Genomic DNA, 24,084 nt, shown 5'->3' on the forward strand with positions numbered 1-24,084 from the left:
TTTAGCACTTCAACTTAAGCTTATTTAGTTTCAGTTAACAATAACAACTCTGGTCTAACCTGGTCCAAAAGATTTAAGATGCAGAAACTCAGAAGTATCCATATTTGGGTTACACTTTATTTTATGTCGTCCTTGTTACACGTACTGTTACATGTAGTAATAACAATAAATTATGCATAATTACATGCAACTAACCCTAAACCAAACCCTCATTCTAACCATATAGTTAAATAATATTACTTAGTACTTAAATGTTCAACTGCACTGTAACAAAGACCCTATAAAATAAAGTGTAACCCATATTTGATATAATTGTACAGTATATGCAATATATTCATAGTCCTCCATATTAATGTTATAATATCTGCCCTCGGGATATTATTCCACCTCTTTTACTTAGACAAATCATGGACATAGTTGGTCCTGACCAACAGATGTTTTAGTGTTCGTATTGGTCATCAGACCTCCTAGTATACCTCTTAATTGTGGAGTTCCACAGGGATCAATCCTTAGGCCGGTATTGTTCACCCTGCACATGCTACCTTTAAAACAGAAATAATTATATTTGGGCCTAAGGAAAATTGTGTGTTAGATGTTGACTGTGGCTCTCTGACCCCATATGAAACTCATTGCGCTAGAAATCTGGACTTAAAAAGTTAATAACTTAAAATTTGACAAACAGATCAGTACTGTTGTAAAATCATGCTTTTTTAATTTTTCTAAAGTGAAACCCTTTTTATCACAGAGTAACTTCCAAACATTGATTCATGCTATTGTAACAACTTGTTTAGATTATTGTAATTCACTTTATTTCAGTGTCTTCCCTTTCCTGTCTACAGCTAGTGCAAAACGTAGTTGCTAGACTACTCTCTGGGACCCGGAAGTATGAGCCGGTAACTCTTATTTTACCTGCACTGCACTGGTTATCTATCAAATACTGAATTGATTTAAAAATGATATTATTTGTTAATAAAGCCCTGAGCAATTTGGCCCCTCAGTACCTGGCAAACCTGCTCCGTCCGTACACCCCTTCTAGAACACTGAGATCCAGTGATCTCTGTCTACTCTTCGTGCCTAGATAAACTTTAAAAACGAGGTGATTGCGCTTTTGCAACTGCAGGTCCAAAACTCTGGAACAGTCTACCTCTTCATGTTAGATTAGCTCCTTCTATTTCTGCTTTTAAATCTGCTCTAAAGACATACCTATCCTCTCTAGCATTCAATACTCCTTGATCATTAGTCTGATTATTGTTTTATTATTGTTGTGTTTTAAATTTGATAATCTTGTTTTATTTTATTTTTATTTTTAAGTTTTATTCTAGTACCAGCAGGGATTTTACTGTTATGGGTGAATAAAACACTGGTGCTGTGGCTAATGATGTGTACAGTGTTTGTGTGAAGTAGAAGTCTTAGGTCAGGTGACACGTGCATGCAGCATGTATATAGCTCATCTGTACATACAATATACTGTTTACTGTCTCTTTGTCTTTTTGTTTTTACATATTTATTTTTACTCACTATTTTTATTTTTGTTATCTGTGTCTTGTCACTTGTACTGGAAGCTTCTGTCACCAAGACAAATTCCTTGTGTGTGTAAGCACACTTGCCAATAAAGCTCTTGCTGATTGTAATTCTGATGTGATTTCAGAAGGCAAGCAGCTAGGCATCCCTTTTACCATAATCTGACATGTGTGTGCCACCATGCCCCATTCATGGCACCAGAACATAATTCCAAGTACACACATACACACAGGGAATGAGTCAGAATCATATGATCTGCTGTTGTCATAGCAACAGATCCCAGCAGTGGGCCCTAGCGAGGTGAGTCACATGAGAAGGGTAAGAAGCTCTCTGTGCACCATCACACATGGCACACTGAGCCTTGTGATTCACACACACACACACACACACATGCTGCAGGGCTGAGGATGCTCCAGCGTGCCCAGAGCTACAGGCTTTAACACAGGAATTGCTGGATACTTCAGTCCTATTTTTAGCTGTGTCTGTGCACGTCTGCATGCAGCATCCCAATGTCTTAGACATCTGTGGAAAGGGAGATGCTCAAATCCTCATTGTGCCTTACTAGCGTTTACCTAGAGGATGCATACATCTGATAGTAGTCACATGGGTTATGACAAGGCCCACACCGAATCTACACCCATCTGTAGATTTCCAGAGAACTAGAATGCTGTGTTTATTGACCGTTATCATTCAACCCTAAAAGGAGGCAATGAAAAAAATGTTTTTCTTAAAATTCTTAATAGTAGACATCTAAAAATGACCTCAAGAATTTAGAATTTGTCTTGAAGATATAAAGCTCTACCATAAGGTTAAATTGTCTGCCTGCCATAAGGTTGAAATGGTAAATCTTGCTTTAAATTTGCAGAATTATTTTATAAGCTTTTTTTTTCGATAATAAACATTCCTTTAACTTATAGGTGTTGGATACATTTCATAATTATCAGGATCCACACAAAATGAAACGAATTCAATAGAATAGAGATAGTCTGTATTAGATTAGTATGTTGTGGTCAATATAATATGCAGGCCATTTTCAGTGATTTTAATTCATTTTAAGCCCCGTTCACACCAATAATAATAACTATAAAGATAGCTATAACTATATTAGCATCCACACCAACTCACAATAACATTCTGTTTATTATAAGTGTGCAGCGTGCTTTGTCGTCTCTCACTTTAAATGCTTGTGCTCTTTAAAACAGGATGGATTCTGATTGGCTTTCAATATTTATATTGTTCATCACTATATCTTTTATCAGTATACAGGTGCATCTCAATAAATTAGAATGTCGTGGAAAAGTTCATTTATTTCAGTAATTCAACTCAAATTGTGAAACTCGTGTATTAAATAAATTCAGTGCACACAGACTGAAGTAGTTTAAGTCTTTGGTTCTTTTAATTGTGATGATTTTGGCTCACATTTAACAAAAACCCACCAATTCACTATCTCAACAAATTAGAATATGGTGACATGCCAATCAGCTAATCAACTCAAAACACCTGCAAAGGTTTCCTGAGCCTTCCAAATGGTCTCTCAGTTTGGTTCACTAGGCTACACAATCATGGGGAAGACTGCCGATCTGACAGTTGTCCAGAAGACAATCATTGACACCCTTCACAAGGAGGGTAAGCCACAAACATTCATTGCCAAAGAAGCTGGCTGTTCACAGAGTGCTGTATCCAAGCATGTTAACAGAAAGTTGAGTGGAAGGAAAAAGTGTGGAAGAAAAAATGCACAACCAACCGAGAGAACCGCAGCCTTATGAGGATTGTCAAGCAAAATTGATTCAAGCATTTGAGTGAACTGGGGTGAGGCTGGGGTCAAGGCATCAAGAGCCACCACACACAGACGTGTCAAGGAATTTGGCTACAATTGTCGTATTCCTCCAAGACTCAGGAACAAAGTCTTAATTCATAACCTTTTCAATAAATTAATTGCAGTACACCCAATTCATTCTGAAATGTAAAATATTTTGCTTAACTGAAACATTTTCTACAACTCAAATCTTTCAAGGTTTGTAAATTTTCCAAGTTAATTTATATCCCATGAATTACATGTTTGCTTAAATTCTTTCGGATACAAAGTGATTATTTTTTATATCTGTAGTGAATTTATTAATCATGCTTTCAGCGTTCAGTAAATGCGCAGTCATTTTTAATGATTAATTTAGCAGATATTCCAATAAAAGTAGTGCGGAAAATTCTCATCAGTGCAGATAATGTGGAAAAAGTCAATTCTGTCATGTTCTGAACATTTAGCACTATGAAAACACAGATGGTGTTTCTACAAATGTATCCAGCCTCTACAAAGTCCCTTTGGTGTTAGACTTTCGCTTCTCTGGGCCACATCTGCTGATGTGAGTCAAACATACACTCACACATAAACAAACACATATCCGGCTTATGTGTTACCTGTTTGTTGTTCCAGGCTCAAAACAGTAGCTGCAGACGATCAGCTCTGTATGGACACTGATCTCCCACCCAGGGGACTAAACATTCAGAGATTGGTCTCTGTTAAACAAGGGCTAAGAACGTCTCTCCATGATCTTCCCATGAGGTAAAAGCTGAGTTTTGCATTGAATTGTGATTAGTTGAATAATTGCATTAGGCAACTATAATTCATTAGGAAGCAAATCTGAAAATGATCTCAGACAAAGTATTCTGTTCACTTAAACGGATGCATTCTAAATCACTCTTTATGTTTACAGTAATGCAGACGTGATTAATGGGATGGCTTTTAAAAAAACCTGCTGAAGACATTAATCAGCCATCTGCGATATCCATCTCAATTCAGGCAGCAAAATTGAAAAGAAACTGAAAAGAAAACTGAAAAGAAATTGAGCCAGACCAGCCAGAACCAAGGACAGTATAAATCCTCACATGTCAGGAAGAAAAATGAGCTAGACACAATCAGACTCATCCGTATGTGTGAAGAAAAGGCCTTTCTGATAGCAGAAAAAAAGCATCAACAGAGCTCCAGATTTTAGCTAATGTCATCTCTCACTGTTTTGATGGGTTCATAGTGGAGTTTATTGATTAAAAATGTGGGAAGCAACCTTATCTAAGTATCTTAATAAGTATCGCTTTTTATTTCTCCTCTTTCCTATTACTTGTTTCACTTCTGTTTCAGTTTTTATAACCATTTCTTACTACGTGTAAGTAAGTTGTTGTTTTTTAGCATGTAAGTTTGGCAGTGTTATTTTTTAGGATTACTGATAAACTACTGTCGTTTGATTTGTATTATTTGTCTTTGGATAAAAGCGTCTGATAAATTACTAAATGACTAAATAAATAAATCTAGAACTAAATAAGACATAACTTGACCCCTTTGGATAGATCTGGACAGCATTGTGCATTTGAAAGGTAATAGGTAAGAATTTACTTTGCAATCGCCTAAAGGTATTTCATCAGAATTTGGACGGGATGGGATGCGCACATTACGCGTCTGCTGACGTATGAGCGCGTTCGTGACTCATGCGTACACCTATAGTCATTTGCTCTCTGCCAATCGTGTAAAGAGAAACAAGTTGCGCTTTGAATTTTAACCATTGGAGGACAAATCAAGGAGCGGGTTGGTTAGAAGGGCTGTCGCGGACAACGCCCACGGATGTGTCAGCGTGACCCCAAAATGACTATTTTGGGCTGATAGAGATAATAGCGCGCGGTGGGCTTTGCGTCAGGCGGCGCACTCACTCACTCTGCGCATTTCTGGACAGGTTCAATCGTGAGCGCGGAAACGGCACATCAAGTGTCTCAACGAGGAATCATTCTACGAGAGCCACCAAACTGATTCTTCAGGCTATTATCACTCCTTGAGACCTACACGAGCACATTGGCATCAGATTCTCACTCTTCGACATCCAGTTAGGTGAGTGATCTTGGATTCGCTTCATTTAGTACCCGTCGTAGTAAAAGATGCAAGAGATTTTTTCATCGATGATTGCGTTGTGCCATTGGTATCCCACTCATGTACGAAGCGTTTTATCACGCCGCACGTAGCTCATGTTGATAATTCACAGCTGCAGTTACTGGTCAGTTGTTTGTTATTCACGAGGTTTCTCGTGTTATCAGAGGCGCGACAGTTTTAGGTCAACCTGACACAAATATTTGACCTTGAGGATGCTGCACGACGCGCGTCCCTTTACATACATGACAACATTAAGCCCCGCGTGGTCCAAGTGTTTGTGTTTTTAAACTATAGTAAGCGTATTGCTCGTGTCGATTATTGTTGAAAGATCCGTGAATGGGGGAGGGTATAGGTGAATGCTATCGTTGTCCGTGACCGCAGTCAGGCGCATCCTCAGGTGATGCTTGAGCTGTCGAGGAGTTACTCCCAACTGAAAAGATGCACGTGATTTATTTAATCACATTACTTTTTTCATTTATGTATGAAGTAAAATCATGATGTTTGAAAAGTGAATATAAAGGTAAAATTGTGAAAAATGTTAAAGTATGGAATTTTGTATCAAAACTACCCAAACTGTAAATGGGTAGTTGACGCAGTTTGTCCTGCTCCTTCACTGACCTTCAAGGGGGTCGACTAATAATTTCCACACCCAATAGGTTGAGGTTTGTTTCACCCAATCAAATTGTCTTTTTGTCAGTGAACAGTCATCTTTAAAATGTGTTAAACAAAACACCACGGTTTTTCCTTGTGATATAATTAATAAACTTTAATAAACTGTAGAGTGATTAATAATGACAGGAGTTATGTTTTGTTGTTGTACGTCCGATACTGATCAAGATAGCTCTGTTGCTATGGTTACTTCTGTTCGCGAGCATCTATTTAGCGCACTCTGACTAACTTGTAATGCAACTTTTGTCATTATGGAAACGTTTTATATAGTCCTAGGCCTATGTTTGGGGTCAGCAAGATTTTTTTTCAAGAACTTATTACTTCTATTCGTTATAAGCCTATATTTTAACAGCGTTTTCAAACAGATTTTTAAACAGTATATAGTACACTATTGTTACTTCTCAAGGATTGCTTTCAGTGACCATATGTCGTTTTGTATAAGAACGTTTACTAAATGAATTAATGTAATTGTAAAATTGATAATATTGTAGGCTGCCACAATCCTATACTGTTCAACACTGCTTTAGATGGTTAGAAAAACATTACAACAAATAGATAAGTTTCTCATGAAATGAATGCTGTAGGCTAGTGCAAAGCCAAAAACCAAATGGAATCATAAGATAAGCTTTAATAAATCATAATAATATTTCAGCTTGAGTTATAAACTTCAACAGCCAACAGAACACTCAACAGGAAAAACTCATCTCTTGTGGCCCAGATTCTCATCTTTTCATTTTCATGCTCTTGAAATTCAACTTTGGTCATTATGGAAACATTTAAAAACACAGTTGAAATATAGGCCTGTACATACATTTAAAATTAATACACATTAATTTGAGAGGTACACTCTAAAAAATGCTGGGTTGTTTCAACTCAACTTTGGGTCAAATATGGACTAACCCAATTTTTGGGTTAAAATTTGAATGTAAAAATTTAACCCAACAGCTGGGTTAGTCCATATTTGACCCAAAGTTGAGTTGAAACAACCCAGCATTTTTTAGAGTATAATATATAAAAGAATTAGCAACGTACTGTTAATAGATTTAAATAGCTTTAGATGGAATACACCAAAGGACATGTTAATTCCCCAAATGTCTTTTTTTTTTGTCAACTACCCAAAGAGGCTAATATATTTATTATCTCTGCCACTGGTTTGTTTTTCCTTAACATTCTGTTCTAGCATTGTAGGAGCTAAAACCTTCTTTATCTGTTTACAATATTTACACTATTGTAGAGTCTTTAAAAAATACTGTACTACTCTTCTAGAAAATGAGAGCTTGACATTGCAGTCATACACATGGCTGTCCTCGCAATTCCTATGATTCATTTGCTGCAGTCACAACATGCACTTGCCTTCATCCCTGTATCATATCAGTGTGTGTTCTTTTTTGATATTCAGCGATTGCTCGCTGAATATGAAATCTGATTCTTCTGAACCATTCTGTGTATTTCAAGGATTTGACTAAATTTGGTTCATGTATCCTCTCAAGCACTGGATAGATGAGCTGTCACTTACTGTTCTGATACAGAGAGCATTTGGGTTCACAGGAAGCAGAGACGTGAGAATTTCATCAAGCTCTATTGCCTAGCAACCCAGTCAGATAAAATATGTGCATTTCACATTATAACATGCAGTGGAATGAACAGGATATTTAGCTATACAGACCATTGTTACTAAGGCTCTGATTGGCACCACATTTTATATTCTTGGACAAAATAGTAAAAAATGAATCGCCATCAGGGAGAGTTTAGGTTTGGGTGCGTTTGTTGAATTCCTCAGCATCATCTGACCAAGCACATTAACTTTATTATGAGTGATCAGCGCCCTTGTGTTTAATGCACAGCAAAATGAGATTAAGCACAGTGTGAACAGCATTCTTCAGGTCGAGTTTGCTTCCTACTGAAATATAATCCCTTCCATAATAATGACGTAGAACTGACTGGCCTGCTACCCGGACAGGCTGTTTTGGACCTGAACATTGTGCAAAATTTCACAGTGGGTGCAAAATTTAAAACTCAGCATGTGATGGTCCTTTGATGGTCTAGCATCACTGACCATGTCACAAAAACAATGCACATGCTATTATTTCAAACCGTGGTGATGTCTGCGCTTAAAAGTAGCTGGATTCCTCCCCATATGGTTCCCCGGGGCAGATCTGAGCCTTTTTGGAATACGGTTAGTAGGTTGTCATGGGCGGTGGGTGGGCATCACCTAGCAACACATCAACGTTTTGTGTCCTCTTGTTTTTGAGATAAGCTGTATAGATTTTTTTTCAGTGCCTCAGGCTGCTTCTCATTACAAAAGATAAAGGTGGGAAGAGCAAAGATGGCAGCTTTGTTGCCACATTTCCTATTCAGTCAGGAGATAAACATCTCAGCTCATGCATCACTTCTCCCATATTTATCTCAAAAAGAGGCCCTATGGTCTAGATTAAAAGGTAGTCAGTGGCTGCCTCTTTTTTTTTAAATCTCAGGCTGTGTTTTGCACAGATTCTATCCATTATTTGAACACTAAACTAACATTCCTTCCAATGGGCTCCTGATAATCACCATTTAAGACTAATTAAAGTGCTAGTTTAGTGCAATCAATGTAACACTTTACTGCAATGTTGCACTGTTAAACCTATATATTTTTTTAAGTAAACACATTGATGGATTTACTTCCTTTTAAGGAAGAAACTACTGTGTACAAAATACTGTGTTGGGTTTGGAATTTCAATTGGATGGCACATGTAGCAGAATATATTTGCATATATAAAGACAAGTGAGAGGTTGATTTCAGCAGCAGTGCCCACACACATTGTGTATTCCACAACTGCATCAAAATGCACAACAAATGCAAACCCTGAACTCTATCCAATTCTGCAACTTTCTCCACATTTTACTTGCACATGTATCAAAACTGTTTTTTGTCACTGTTGTTTGGTTGTATTCTAATTAACTTATTGTCTTCTAATTTATTTATTAATTTATAAATAAAAACATTTTATGTGAGCTTGAGCTTTGATGATTACTCTGCCACACAAAGTGCAAATGGCTTTTATTAATCATCTAATATTGATTTGATTTATAGATCAACTGCAGAATGATTTGTATTTATATATACTGCCATTCAAAAGTTTGAGGTCAGTTTTATTTAAAAAAAAATATATATTTTTTTTTATTCAGCAAGGACTCATTAATATGATCAAAAGTGACAGAAAAGACAATTATGTTACAAAATATTTCTATTTCAAATAAATGCTGTTCTTGTGAAATTTATATTCACCAAAGAATCCTAAAATCTAATCATCAAAGAAAAGAAGGATCACTTTCCACAAAAATATTATGCAGCACAGCTATGTTTAATATAATAAAAACATGATAACAATAAGAAATGTTTCTTGAATCAACTCAGCATATTAGAATGATTTCTGAAGAATAATGTAACACTGAAGAAATTTAGCTTTGCCATAACAGGAATAATTATAACAAATACATTTTAAAATATAGAAAACAGTTATTTTAAACTGTAATAACATTTCACAATATCACTGTTTTTATTGTATTTTACATTAATGAATGTAATTGTAAAATTCGCAAAAAGATAATATTGTACCATGGTTAATAAATATTAGTAGGCCTATGCTGTTCAAAACTACTATGCGGAGGGTCTTAGCTTCGATTGCAATTAATGCTGTAGTCCAAAGCCAAAAACCAAATGCAATTTTAAGTTTTAACACATTTTATAATATTAAGAATGGGTTATAAATTTCAACAACAAAGACAACACTCACCAGAAAAAAATATTTTGTTAAATGTAACACAAATGTTTGAGTTTTTGGATGATACTGTATATAATGACCTTCAGTCATATTGTTTTAATTTTTATGTTCTTTTCACAGGAGCACAAAGCTTTATTGTCCACACCTGTATCAAGCCAAAGGGCAGTTTTTGTGACCTCCATTCTGCCCGGCTCTCCTTTCACACCTTTAATTGTTAGGATCAGCACGACAGGGCACAAACATGCCCAAGAGCAGTAAAGTGACTCAGCGCGAGCTCAGTAATGAGCATGTCACGGAGTCTGTGGCTGACCTCCTGGCACTGGAGGCTCCCATGGACTACAAGAGCAGTCAGATGAGCATGAACATGGCAGGAGGGGGCCCTCCGCCCATAGGCAAGCCAGATATCTCCCCTGACCTAGAAGACGGTCGCCCTGCCTGGAACAGTAAGCTGCAGTACATCCTGGCCCAGGTGGGCTTCTCAGTGGGGCTGGGTAACGTGTGGCGTTTCCCTTATCTTTGCCAGAAGAATGGAGGAGGTGAGTTACTTATTAGTGATGTGCATTTGGAACTGATTTGAGGTTAATGGAGAGTTCACCAAAAAATTTATGTTTCTGTCATTATTTATTCAACCTCCATTTCTTCTATAGTACACAAAAGGAGAAATGTTAAAGCACTGGTCACTCTTTTCCATGCAGTTATAATGAATGGGGACAAGACTCTTCAAGCTTCAAAAAAGCAGAAAAGCACTAAAAAGTATCCTAAATGTTTTGTATTCAACATTTTTTTGTCAGGTAGTGCTTTGCACAGATTTATTCTATTGAACACTAATTGAATTCTATTGAACACTAAACCAAAAATCAGTGGGTTTAGTATTTAATAAATAAAAAGCCAGCTGATAATTAAGTTTTTCTGAGCGCTAATTTACAACTTAAGCAATGTTGCACTGAAAAACCTGGCAATAAATTTTGGCTTTAGTATGACACCAGCCTTTTAGGGTCCCTAGTATAAAAACTAAATCTATAACTAAAGGTACAATCACAATTACAGTTGCTCTGTGAAATATTGCACGTGAAATCCAGTCATTCCAACAGGAAGCTGCATAATCGGGGGTTTCATGTCAAAAGAAAAGTCCCCACACAGATTGTATTTAAGTTAGTGCACTGATCAACAGAAAGCTGCTTGGTTTGAAAGTGACTTCTGTGTGAGTAGTGCTTCATACATTGCTACACTAACTGACAATAGACAATGGACCAGAAATAAAAAAAATGTAATGTCCTCCAAGTATTTTATTTATTTGTTTGTTTGTTTTTATAGTTAACATGTTGATGCATTTAGTTCCTTCATAAGGAAATAAAACAAGGAAAAAGTGTTTGATTCTAAAGTTCCTAGGATGACACATCCAAAACATATGTGCATTCATAAAGATAAGTGAGAGGTTGATTTCAGCAGCGGTGCCCACACATATTGTGTATTCCACAACTGCATGTTTTCTTTACAACAATTTTTCAAGTCTTCTGAAGCCATTTAGCTTTTTGTGACAACCAGAATGTAAGCTATTCTCTGATAATATTCACCTCCAGTGAGCTGTTAACCATTGTGACCGGATCATTTAATCAGTGCTCTAAAACTGGATCAGTCTGATTTATGAACATTAAAACATTGAATCATGCACAAATTAGACATGGCTACTACTTCTCTTGTGAACAAGAGCTAGGAGAGATGGCAAAATGTATAGTGAATAACGTAAATTCTGGTCTGGTTATTTGTTTATTTTTTATAGACTTGTAATATAGTGGTGTATTTTTTGTCTTTCTGGAGCTTGATAGCCCCAGTCCTTATTTGCTTTCATTATATAGAAAACAGTGGGCAAGGCTTTTTTTTTTTTTTTTTTTAAAAAAATTTTGCTCTGAGTGAGAATTATGACTAAGTGATATCCAAGACTTCACACTGGGGACATCTTCTACAGATTCAATGTTCCAGTCTGCCTTTTAGATATGTTTCAGCATTATGTTAGAAAAAAAAAACTGTTGTGCAAAATGGATCCGAGTTCATTCGTTTTTTGATTTAATATTGAAAACAGAAACATGAGAAAACGGCACCATTTTTTTTTTTTTTTTTTTTTCAAAAACATGTTGTGTTCCATAAAGACAAAGTCATGCTTGTTTGGAATGGCATGAGAATGAGTACATTATATTTTTCATTTACATTTTTGTGTGATCTATCCCTTTAACATTCTCACTCTTCTTTATTATTATCTTAAGCTCTGTATAATTTCCACTGAGACAGGCTTTTTTGGGTCAGTTGAATGCCTTGTGTGCTGTGGTCCCTCTAAATTTATTAAGGTGACGGTACCAGTGTGTGTTATTATTTCTTGCAGTGTGTTTAATTTTCTTGCTGTAATTGCTCCTTGGCTGCATGGACTATTATTCAATGTTTATATGCTACTTTAATGTAAAATGTACTATTTCATGCTGTTTCACAGTCTCTGGTCAGAAATGTGGTGTAAAATGATTTCAGGTAACGGAAATTAATGAATGAATGGTTTGTTTCAGAAATCAATGACTCAAAGCAAAAAACATACTATATTTTGTAAAAAAATTACCATGAGGTAAAATATCTAAAATGTTTTCATAATTGATAAGATCATTTAGAATTACAGTAGTTACTGAAAAACATATATATATATATATATAGTGCTGTGATCATCCATGGCTCTAATTACACTTAGAGTCTCCCAAGAGGATGGGTTTGTGGTCATCCGCCAGCACTGTGCGCTCCACGTCTACAGAAGCAGTTATTTTCAGATTGTTCTTTGACTTACATTACATTTACATTTAGTCATTTTGCAGACGCTTTTATCCAAAGCGACTCACAGTTGGGGAATACATAAAGCGATTCTTCTTAAAGAAGCAAACAGACACAGGAAGTGCTTGGAATACCAAGTTTTAGGCATTGTTCAAATAAGTACAAGCTAGAAAGGGAAGGAATAAATAAAGAGAAAGACAAATTTTTTTACATTTTTTTTATTTAAGATGAAGACTTCAAATAGAGGCTGCTCTGCTCAAACCAAACTCTTCGTCACCATGGAGCTGGTTTGACGTCAGGGTTCGGCAGCATGACTTGCTGTTTTATTCTGTTGTCTGTCTGTTCATTCATGCCTATTGAGGCTCAGACTGTCATTAGCCTATAGCAGATACCATCTGCTGCATCTGGGTGCTTGAAATTTATCAAGAAAATTTAGGGAAAACAAAACATAAAAAAGGTGTGAAAATAATAAAGCTTTGCCCTTGCTCTTGTTCTGCTTGAAAGTATAGTGTATTTGATTTTATTTGAACCCATATTGTATAATAAACAGTGAGTTAAATATTTTAAAATATGGGGTGACAGATCATATTACTTTAAATACATATTTCTCTAAAGGAAAATGTCATATTTATTACCAACCATTAGTTCAGTGAAATCAAGTTTTCTTAAAATGTAATTAAAAGAGAAGTATAACCAGTGATCCAAATAAATTGCAGTTATGGAAATCTAGTTAAGTCTGTCCAGTCAGCTACACTAATTTTGCAATATTTTGACCTGAATTAATGTTCTGTTCTATTTATTTCCTTTTTCCCTGCAGTTGACGAACAGTCCCAGTACTTGACATCTTTATAATATATCTATTAGTCTAAGAAAAATAATATCTTAAGACAATTAATTATGGTCTTAAAACTAAAGTTGATGAATTAATACTTATGTTGGTTTGTATATCTTAAATTTTTTTATTAAATATTGTATTTAGTAATTGTATTTTGTATTGTATTTAGACTCAATTGTCAAGCTCTTTTGATAACTGTCACACCATATGATTTAACGTCTTACAATATAATGTTTCATGTAGTTAAGTCAATCTATGGCCTAAATGAAACCAAAACATAACAAAATATAAAAACGTGACCTACATATGCATTAATTTTAGAGACTATAGTGTTGCTAAAAACACGTTTATGTTTTACTTTAGTTAAATTAATGTAAATATAGGAAAATATGAGGAAAACATCCCAGACAGTCATATCAAAATTTTAGATACAATCACTCATTTAAATTCTACTGTGTGTTCTGTTTAATTAGCAAGAAACATATTTTAAGACGATTTACTATTTGTATGCGTATGAAAAAAAGCAAAATGGTATTTTGAAAGGACAAAAAACATTCTGAAAGAATAAAGTGAGTTTAGTGTGCAGTAGCTTGATTGATCTTGGGCTATTGGTTGGTCATTAAAGACACTGTTGTAAGGACATTACTCTCTGTGTTTACAAGTGTCGCTGTCTCTCTTTACAGGTGCCTACCTTGTTCCATACTTCATCCTTCTTATCCTTATTGGCATCCCACTCTTCTTCTTGGAGCTGGCAGTTGGCCAGAGGATCCGTCGAGGAAGCATAGGAGTATGGAATTATGTTTATCCACGACTTGGTGGCATTGGAGTGTCCAGCCTGATGGTGAGTGAATGATGTTCTGGTGAAAGTAGTAGACTGAAACACAAGACAGAATGAGCAGTCTAATGAGCAGTTGTGTGTGAAAATGGTTGCGTTTAAATTGCTGACTTTAATGACATCAACTTGTGAGTGTCTGGTGCACGTCAGCTCAGATTGTGTAATTTATACAGTTTGAGATTCTAGTTCATATGCTAATGTTTTGTTGAAAGAGGGTCACAATACAATGAGAAGCCTGTGCATTCCAGACCAATAACCAATTTCAGTGTTCTGAAGGCCCTAACAAAAGCATTTATTTTTGATGAGTCACTAGCCTAAAAGTGCTAACTTATCAGCCATTCTGTGCTGAGTCATCCATTACTAGACTCTGTGCTCTGATCAGTTTAATATAAGCGCAGTCACACAACCTATCAGATGGGTTTCGATATGAAAATATCACTCTGTTTGAACAGTTAATACATTTAGTTTCAGCCCCAGCTGCACCTGGACTTTCTGGTTTCTTTTCCTTGTATAAGCAGCTGCGCTTTGGAGATACTTTAGCAAGTCAGCAAGTATGTAAGGCCTTTTGGAGGTGAGGGTTATATATCATAAGCAATGCACTGGTGCGGAATTTTGGATATTGTGTAAATGCTATTTAATCAGTAGTTTCTTGGGAATGGCTTTCTCATTAGTAACAGAATGAGCTAAATACATATTATATATACAAATATATATATATACATAAATGTATTTTGTATTGTATTTAGTATTTGGTATGTAGTCTGAATGAGACTGCTGGATTCATTGACTTCAGATTCATAATAGAAAAATCATCAAAATAGATTTGCTGTTAACAGGCACAAGTTGCTAAACCCTGAACATACACACTATTTCAGCACACAGAACACATTCACTTCTGTTCAAATTCTATTTATGGACAGTATAAATGAAGTAATGCTATTGAGTTTTAGGAGTTAAAAGACTTCAGATTTTATGAATTAAGTCATCTGATCTTATATCAGATGAGACTCCAGGAGCCAGACTTTTGACTGTCAGCACAGTCTGGTGCACATCATTGCTTATACAACTGCCAGGAAGAGCTACTCTGACTGACATGTACTGTAAAATGACCAACCACAACAATACCAACGATGCAACAATAATAAACTAAACTGGCATATAGGCATGTTGCGGTCATAATTTCTGTTTGTCCAATAAGTAGCTATTATTTCAATGCTATAAGTAAATAAAACATTCACAGAAGATCCCCAGAAGGTGCCAGACAGTTAGATTGGATGTTGCCACCTATATTGCTATTTTCAGTGCACATTATGGCTCAGATGTTCAGTAAATGGTCTAAAGTCAGGCAAAATGAGCCTTAGACTAGATGAGACCTTGAGAGACATTTTTAGTCAGTATTACCCCTTTAATTATTTTATAGTTGTTAACAATATCCTGTTTTTTCTTTCTCTCATTCTGCAGGTGTGTGGTTTTGTGGGTCTGTACTATAATGTGATTATCGGCTGGAGCATCTTCTACTTTTTTCAGTCGTTTCAGTATCCTCTGCCCTGGAGCGAATGTCCTATCAGGAGGAATGGCAGCCAAGCCAGTGAGTGCTCTGCAGTTTTACGTGAAACATTTCAATTGGTGCCTAATGAAATAAAAGGAGGCGCAGCAAGAAGCTTCCTGCTTCCATCACACTCAAAGCTGTAGAAATGTGTAGTATCATCCATTAATTGCATGCAAACATAATGAAAGGGTTTTGTTTTCATGCCCAACATCAGATGACCTTGATAAAGTTGCAGTCTGTTACGCGTCACTATTGGTGGCTCTTGGTGACTTGTAGCATTGCAGTCTTTCTTAAAGTATATTCCACCCTACACACATCATGCACCTTGTCACATTTCCTATGTTTTTCATGAGCCTCGTACTCAAGGGCATGTTGTGTGTTTTAGACTTCCCAGCATGCCCTGTGGCAGTGTCCCCTGGTCAACAAGTAGAACATGAACTAGACAGAGGCTGAGACCTGCAGTCAGTCTCACTCTCAACCTAACTTAGACTAGATACATGTAGACATGCAAGTTAAGTGGACAAAGCACACTGCAGATGTCCAAATAAAATCCAAAACCATAATAATCTAGCATAAATGCATTCTTTATGTTTGTGGTCTTTATGTATTACAAACTTTAAAGAATTGCTGCACAGGCCAATTGTATTGATTAAAACCCCCAAAACTGGTAGTGCACAATGATTTTTAGGTCCAGTTTTTTTTTACTTCTTTCCTGGATACTATACTGTGCTGTTAGAAGCAAAATTTGGAGATTCCCATAGAACTGGCAGTATCCTCTGCTCAATATACTGCCAGTGGGGTAAGTAAAATACTCTTGTTTTAAGAATATTTTACTTACCCCACTGGCAGATAATTTTACAAAAATACTAAGTACAAAGTACTAAGCCATTTTTTGCAGTGCATATGTTATGTTTTGGATGCTGGTTTTCCAACCGGGTTATTTAACTGTCTTTGAATTCGACCTTTGGAGACTTATGAATCTGAATCAAATCCTAAGAAATACAAGCTGATCCACAGAGTCATCAAATAGTCAGTACTATATAGGAATATTAATAGACTTAATTTTGTCCCTCTGGTTTTCCTTTGTCTGGTTAGTTGTGGAGCCTGAGTGTGAGAAGAGCTCAGCAACCACGTACTTCTGGTACCGCGAGACCCTGAACATCACCAGCACAATCGCAGACAGCGGGGGTCTGAACTGGAGGATGACTCTGTCGCTGCTGGGTGCCTGGATAATTGTCTGCCTGGCTGTAATAAAGGGCATTCAGTCTTCTGGGAAGGTGAGATAATGAAATGAGAATCAGCTTAGTTGAGAAACACATCAATTTTTGGATAGCTTGAAGGCAAAAAGTGTGAGAAGAGCTCAGCAACCACGTACTTCTGGTACCGCGAGACCCTGAACATCACCAGCACAATCGCAGACAGCGGGGGTCTGAACTGGAGGATGACTCTGTCACTGCTGGCTGCCTGGATAATTGTCTGCCTGGCTGTAATAAGGGGCATTCAGTCTTCTGGGAAGGTGAGGCAGACTTGCTAATGTGTGAGATAATGAAATGAGAATCAACTTAGTAGAGAAAAACATCAATTTTCGGATAGCTTGAAGGCACAATCTGCAGATGCTGCGTTATCAAGCACTTCCGAACAATTACACAAGTCACAATGTGCAATTATGATTATTTTCTCAGAGTGGAACATTTGTTTTCTCCTTGAAGCAAGGTATGATGGTGCAGTTTTAGCAAGCACAGATTTTACTGAGAAATACCTGTTTACCAGCTGTTTAAAAGTATCTTAGTGTCTAAACAACAAGGACACAAACAGTTCTCTATAAATCAATTTCGGTTAATCTCATCAGGCCAGTAGAGCTTCACCACCTGTTCAGATCATATAACTAGAAAAGAGCCTCTGTAAGGCCAGCTCTTGAGTTTCTTTTTTCTTTTTTTTAATACATATATATTTAATCATTTTATTTTAAATTATTTTTACATTTAATTATTAATTAATCAATAATAATTTGACCTTTTTGTTTATTTATTGGCAACAAATATGTAACACCAGGGTCGAAATCAACCAAAAAGAAGAGGAAAGAATGGCTTCTTACCTAAAGTGTTACATTTATGAACAAAAAAAAGTTCAAAAATAATAATCATATTTATAATGTGCTAAATTTAGGTCTTGTTGGAATAAATAATAGCAAAATCATTTATGCACCTTTATTGTTTTCTAAGAAATGTCAAGGTCATGCCAAAAATCATTGTAAAACATTTGAACAAAAACACAATTAAAATTGTTACACTGTGTTTGTGCAGGTGATGTACTTCAGCTCTCTATTTCCATATGTGGTGCTCTTTTGCTTCCTGGTGAGAGGGATATTTCTTAAAGGAGCAGTTGACGGCATTGCTCACATGTTCACACCCAAGGTAAGGCAAGTGTACATGTGCGCTGATTTCAAACACACATGTGATATTTAGGCTATCCGGATTCAGATTTAATTTTTAGAGACTAAGGGACACATTTCATGCGATGTACGCAAAGCTTTAAGATGGAAGAGTCAGCAATGTAAAGAGAAAATGTATGCGGCTAAAAATTGCACCCTGTCAGGTGGTTGGACTCCCTCTTGTGGTGTAGGTGGGATATTTAATCAAATTCACATTAAGAACAATGACTCCATTAGCTTAATCAAACATTATAAACAATTGAAGGCCTTCAGCCATGTTGGCACTTATTTGGCACTGTTCATTTAAATGTTTAATAACATACTGTAAATGTAATTTTTTTTTAATTACTTTAATTTTAGCTAGAGATCATGTTGGAGCCGCAGGTGTGGCGTGAAGCTGCCACTCAAGTCTTCTTTGCTCTTGGTCTGGGTTTCGGGGGAGTCATCGCTTTTTCCAGCTACAATAAGAGAGACAACAACTGCCATTTTGATGCCGTGCTGGTCTCAGTTATCAACTTCGTGACCTCTATTCTGGCTACACTCGTGGTGTTTGCTGTGCTGGGTTTCAAAGCCAACGTCATGAACGAGAAATGTGTGGTGGAGTACGTATGACCTCCTAATATGTCTGTGAATTTCTCTCATAAAAGGATCATTTTTGTGATCGAATTAAGTTACACTTTCCATTGTAAAATACTATCTATGCTTAATGCTTTAAATCTAAATGTGGAAGCTGGATTCCAAGGTCATCCAGCAGCCTCATGTCTGTTGTTCTCCTGTAGGAATGCTGAAAAGATTCTGGGCTACTTGAACTCAAATGTGCTGAGTCAGGATCTCATCCCCCCTCACGTGAACTTCTCCCACCTCACCTCGTCAGACTATGCCGAGATGTACGGCGTAATAAAGATTGTGAAAGAAGACAGTTTTGCACAGCTGGGGCTGGAGCCGTGTCTTCTGGAGGATGAGCTCAATAAGGCAGGTGTTCAGCCCATGAGCTGTCTTCTTTCATTCACAGGTTTCAGCTAAGCCATTTAGCATGGATAAAACTTACATTTAGGCTTAGTTTTCTTTTCTTTTTTTTTACCAAGCTCAATAGGCAAAAATGTCTATTGTAATAATTTCTTTTACTAATTCATAATACTATGTATACTGTTCAAGCTATATTTGGGAACTTTTTAACATTTCTTTAAAAAAAAATATTATAGCTCTAGGGTCTATGTTCCCAGTTTCAGCTTAGTTTTGGCAAAAGAAACTTTACATGCATTAATCTGTCCATTTTGGGGTCAAAAATTGTGTGTACGGTTCTAAAATTAAGAAGGAAAATGGAATCGGAGCAAAAGTACGCTCTCATTTTAGTATAGCTTTTTGATTTCTAGTTTATTTTCAGTTTGTCCTTTCAGTTTAGTTTGTTCATCTTTACTCTATGACTGTTAGCTTTGGTATTTCATAATTTTAACTTTATTTTAGTTTTAATATTTTGGTGTTTAGTGTGTTAAATGGTTATTTAAAGGGGTCATATGATGCGATTTCAAGTTTTCCTTTCTCTTTGGAGTGTTACAAGCTCTAAGCTCTTAGATAAGATCCCTGAAGTTGCAAAGACTAAAGTCTCAAAAGATGAAGCTGACGATTATGGTAAGGGGCATTACATTTCCGACGAGTGCTTGCGGTGTTCGGCCAATCACAATGCACTGGGTCAGCTGGCCAATCAGAGCAGACTGCGCTTGTCAAAGGAGGGGGCTTTGTAGAAAACTAAGCGTTTGAGAGAGGCGGGGCATATAGGACCTACAATAATGTACAGTATTTGAAAAATAATGTTTTTTGAACATTAAAGCATGTCAACATATTCTGTTACACCAAATACACAAAATAATGATCTTTAAAAAAAGCATCATATGACCCCTTTAATTACTGGAGTTACATTTCTCAGGGCCATCTGGTGGTATCTTGTGGTATTTTCATTTATAAAAGCAGGGTATATAATTTAAAATCTTTGCAATATATTCTATATCAAAAACTACAAATAAAATTGAATGTTTATTTTAGTTTTGGCGGTTTTATTATTCATTTTTAAATGAGTCTGTTTTTATAATTATGTTTTTCTCTATCATCAGGCTGTTCAAGGCACTGGTCTGGCTTTTATTGCCTTCACCGAGGCCATGACCCATTTCCCCGCTTCTCCCTTCTGGTCTGTCATGTTTTTCTTCATGTTGATAAACCTGGGCCTGGGCAGCATGATTGGCACCATGACTGGCATCACCACACCCATTCTGGATACTTTCAAAATTCGGAAAGAGGTCCTCACAGGTGAGAGCTCCTGGTTTCTTCATTTCTTTTCCATTTCTTAGTCTGAAATGAGTTTACTTCATTATTCTTATTTTTCCAATGTATATTATAATATAATTATGGTGATGCTGGGCCACTTTTAGGTGGCACTGAGTAACCTGTATGATCTTATATTTCTCCCAGTGGGCTGCTGTATTGTGGCTTTTTTGTGCGGCTTGCTGTTTGTCCAGCGTTCAGGGAACTACTTTGTTGCCATGTTTGATGATTATTCTGCTGGTTTGCCCCTCACCATTGTGGTGATCTTAGAGAATGTATCTGTAGCCTGGATCTATGGCACTAAAAGGTGGGCAAATTCACTTACTATGCTTGTGAAGTTCTCTGGCATTTTGCTTCAAGATCTACTTAAAATAGGACTGTATCTCTGAAAACAGATCTCCTCCTTGTCTGTTCTTGCTAATGCCAAATATAGTCTCAAATATAGTTTATTTTTGCCCTGTAATTCTGCATGCTTTGCGGTGTTCATCAGGTTCATGCAGGATCTAGAGGACATGCTTGGTTTCAGACCGTACAGTGTTTACTTCTACCTGTGGAAGTATGTGTCTCCAGTGTGTCTGCTCATACTGATTTTTGCCACTGTGGTAGAGATGGCCATCAGCCCTCCGGGATACAATGCATGGGTGCAAGACCTGGTTAGTTACACACTAGTCTGTCTAGTCCTTTTCTCGCTCCTATCCTATTCGTATTGTCCTAGTTTATATTAATACCCCTAGTCTACATATGTGGGTCAGTTTCCCCCCTTTATTATCTGTATATGCAATTACATCTATAGTGTCCAAATTCAGATTTCAAAAATTTGGGGTTGGTAAGATTTTTAATGTTTTTCAAGTTAGTCTCTTATGCTCACAAAGGCTGCATTTATTTGATCAAAAGTACAGTAAAAACAATAATATTGTGAAATATTATTACAATTTAAAATAAGTTTTTACAGGATTCCTTGATTAAAAGTCGAAAAGAACAGCATTTATCTGAAATAGAAATCATTTGTATCATTATAAATGTTGTTGCTGTCATTTTTGATCAATAGAATGTATCTTTGCTGAATAAAAATATTGATTTCTTTAAAAAAAAAATTTGAACAGTGCATGTATTTCAAGGAGGAAGTTAGCAATAATTTCCAGATTTTTATGACATTTAAATCAGAAAATATTATTCAAGGACTTTAATATTTCACTTTGTGACTTCTATTCTATTTAACCATCTCTTTCTCTCCTTCTCTCTATAATCAGGCCATGGAGAGGTTTCAGAGTTATCCTCCTTGGGCACTAGCCATGTGTTTTTCTCTGATCATTGTGGCCATGCTTCCTCTTCCATTGGTCTTTATTGCCCGTCACTACAACTGGCTACCAGACGGCTCCAACAAGCTATCCGTCTCCTACCGGAAGAGCCTGGCAAAGGAGGCCTCCACCCTGGAAGATGAGACCAGGTTCATCCTTGGGAAGAACCCCAGCGAAGCCCCTTCTCCCATGCCCAGCCACCGGGCCTATCTGGGTCCTGGCAGCACCTCTCCTGTGGAGCTCATCACCAACTCTACCTCCATCAGTGGCTATGGCAGCGGTTACCAGACCAACCCCGCCCCTCCCAAATCTGAGTCATGATCCTCCAACCCACCAACCCGAGACTGAGATGGAAAGAGAAAGAAGATGCTGAACAGATGAGAAGGTCCTAGTGTTGGTCACACCTTAACCCAAGCCATTCTAAGGAGCAGGACGACAAGAAAACAGACAGAAAGACACAGAGATCCTTCCTTTTCCCCAACTAGAAAGGTTCCCTTGAGCCCAATTATTCATACGGACTACAGATGTTGGTCTGAAGGTGAAAGAGAGTCTGAAGCTTTCAGATCAGAATGTAAGGTGGCTTACTTGGTGAGTTGGGAAGTTATTTTTTGTATACAGATAAATAATGTCAACTCTAAGAAGTTTCCAACATCCAAGCTTCAGGATTGGTCTCTGTGATTCGTTCGAGGTCATAGGGTTAGTAGCACATCCCTCTCTGTGAGTGAGTGCTGAGGTAATAGTTGACGCTCAGGTTAAGGTGTTTCCAATGCTGCTGAACTCCAGACATCTTACAAAATGCATAAGAGATGCCATGCAAGGGATTTCATTTAAACTCATCTTTAGAGCTCATAAAGGGAGACGACTCAGAGGGGCTCAGAGAAACTAAAGCTTTCACTTCTTATAATGAGCCCTCTAGTGGATATTATGTAAGAGTCACTGTTAAATACAGACCACCTGAGAGTAGAGTGAATTGATAGCTTGATTTCTGTTACTGACTGAAGTACATCCTCATTTAATAAGTGTTCTTGGTCATAGACTGCACATCAACAGTCTGTCATGTCCACATCTCAGCACAAGAGGGCGACATATATGTATTCATACACAAAGCACATACGTATGTAGTCTCAGTGCAGTATCAAACATACAGTATAAGTGTCAGGTTCAGGCTGTTTATGTGAAACTGGATTTATCTTTTTTTACGTTTATGTTTAAGTTTTTTATGATCGAAACAAATGTGACTGCCTGATGAGAGGATTTCCACACAGCACAAGATATGACATTTCAGGATGCAATACGGGGTACGGTTTGAGCCAAGTAAACTCCACCAAGCACAATAACTATATCTTAATAAATTACACATGAATTGAATGGGAACAAATATTTAATTTCCATGTCAGCAGTGGCAATAATAGTAATGAATTGAGTGGCATTAGCTGCAATTGTGAGCTTTACTTTAAAGCCCAGTTCTACACCTGTGGAGAAATTGCATTTGCTGTTCTATTAACTACTATTTTTTTTTTGTTTTGTTTGTTTTTTACTTAAAGTTATCATGCTTGGTGGAGGCTAGCTATTTTAGGTCTATATAATTATTCAAAGTTAAATTTATAATGAAGATAATAAGCTCCAAATAGGGAATGGTACTGAAATAAATATATATATGTTCAAAAGTCTGGTCAGTAAGATTTTTTTAAGGGTGAATTCTTTTATTCAGCATGGAAGCATTAAATAGATCAACAGATCAAAAGTGACAGTAAATACATTAAAATAGATTTTAAAATCTAATATTTTACAATATTACTGTTTTTTCACATATTTGTCGATTAATGCTGCATTAGTAAGCATAGGAGACTTTCAAAGACTTCAAAAAAATTCTGACCCCAAATTTTTGAACGGTAGCTCGCTCATGTGTGATATTTGTTGCATTTCCTTTCCTTTTTACTCTCTAAAAAAAAAGTACACTACACAATAGCAGGCCAAAACATATATTTTGTTTAAAATGTGATTTTAAAAGATTGCTGCAAATCAACCTGATGTGGAAAAGCAACTTAAGTGTCTTTATAAGGTAACATACATTGAACTGGTAGAAGAGGACCAGTTTTCTCGAGGAACCAAAGTATAGTAATGAAAAGTAGTGAATACTGTGAAGACTGCCTA

General features: G+C 36.7%; 1 protein-coding gene across 2 annotated transcripts; it reads left to right on the forward strand.

Moving 5' to 3' along the window:
• Positions 1-5,091: 5,091 nt before the first annotated feature.
• Positions 5,092-23,571, forward strand: LOC107678997 (sodium-dependent neutral amino acid transporter SLC6A17-like). Of its 2 annotated transcripts, XM_016474410.1 has the most exons (13): positions 5,092-5,389; positions 9,982-10,397; positions 14,185-14,342; positions 15,798-15,924; positions 16,981-17,162; positions 18,189-18,299; positions 18,677-18,918; positions 19,096-19,288; positions 20,425-20,617; positions 20,780-20,939; positions 21,123-21,285; positions 21,883-22,274; positions 22,305-23,571. In XM_016474410.1, the coding sequence occupies exons 2-12, from the start codon at positions 10,103-10,105 to the stop codon at positions 22,249-22,251; spliced, it is 2,193 nt and encodes a 730-aa protein (XP_016329896.1). In that variant the 5' UTR covers positions 5,092-5,389; positions 9,982-10,102; the 3' UTR covers positions 22,252-22,274; positions 22,305-23,571. The 2 variants fall into 2 exon arrangements, with proteins under 2 accessions (XP_016329896.1, XP_016329889.1); XM_016474403.1 differs by having other exon boundaries at positions 21,883-23,571.
• Positions 23,572-24,084: the final 513 nt, after the last annotated feature.

The sequence above is a fragment of the Sinocyclocheilus anshuiensis genome, unplaced genomic scaffold, assembly GCF_001515605.1.
Source record: "Sinocyclocheilus anshuiensis isolate Anshui unplaced genomic scaffold, SAMN03320099.WGS_v1.1 scaffold13, whole genome shotgun sequence".
In the NCBI taxonomy this organism is placed as follows: domain Eukaryota; kingdom Metazoa; phylum Chordata; class Actinopteri; order Cypriniformes; family Cyprinidae; genus Sinocyclocheilus; species Sinocyclocheilus anshuiensis.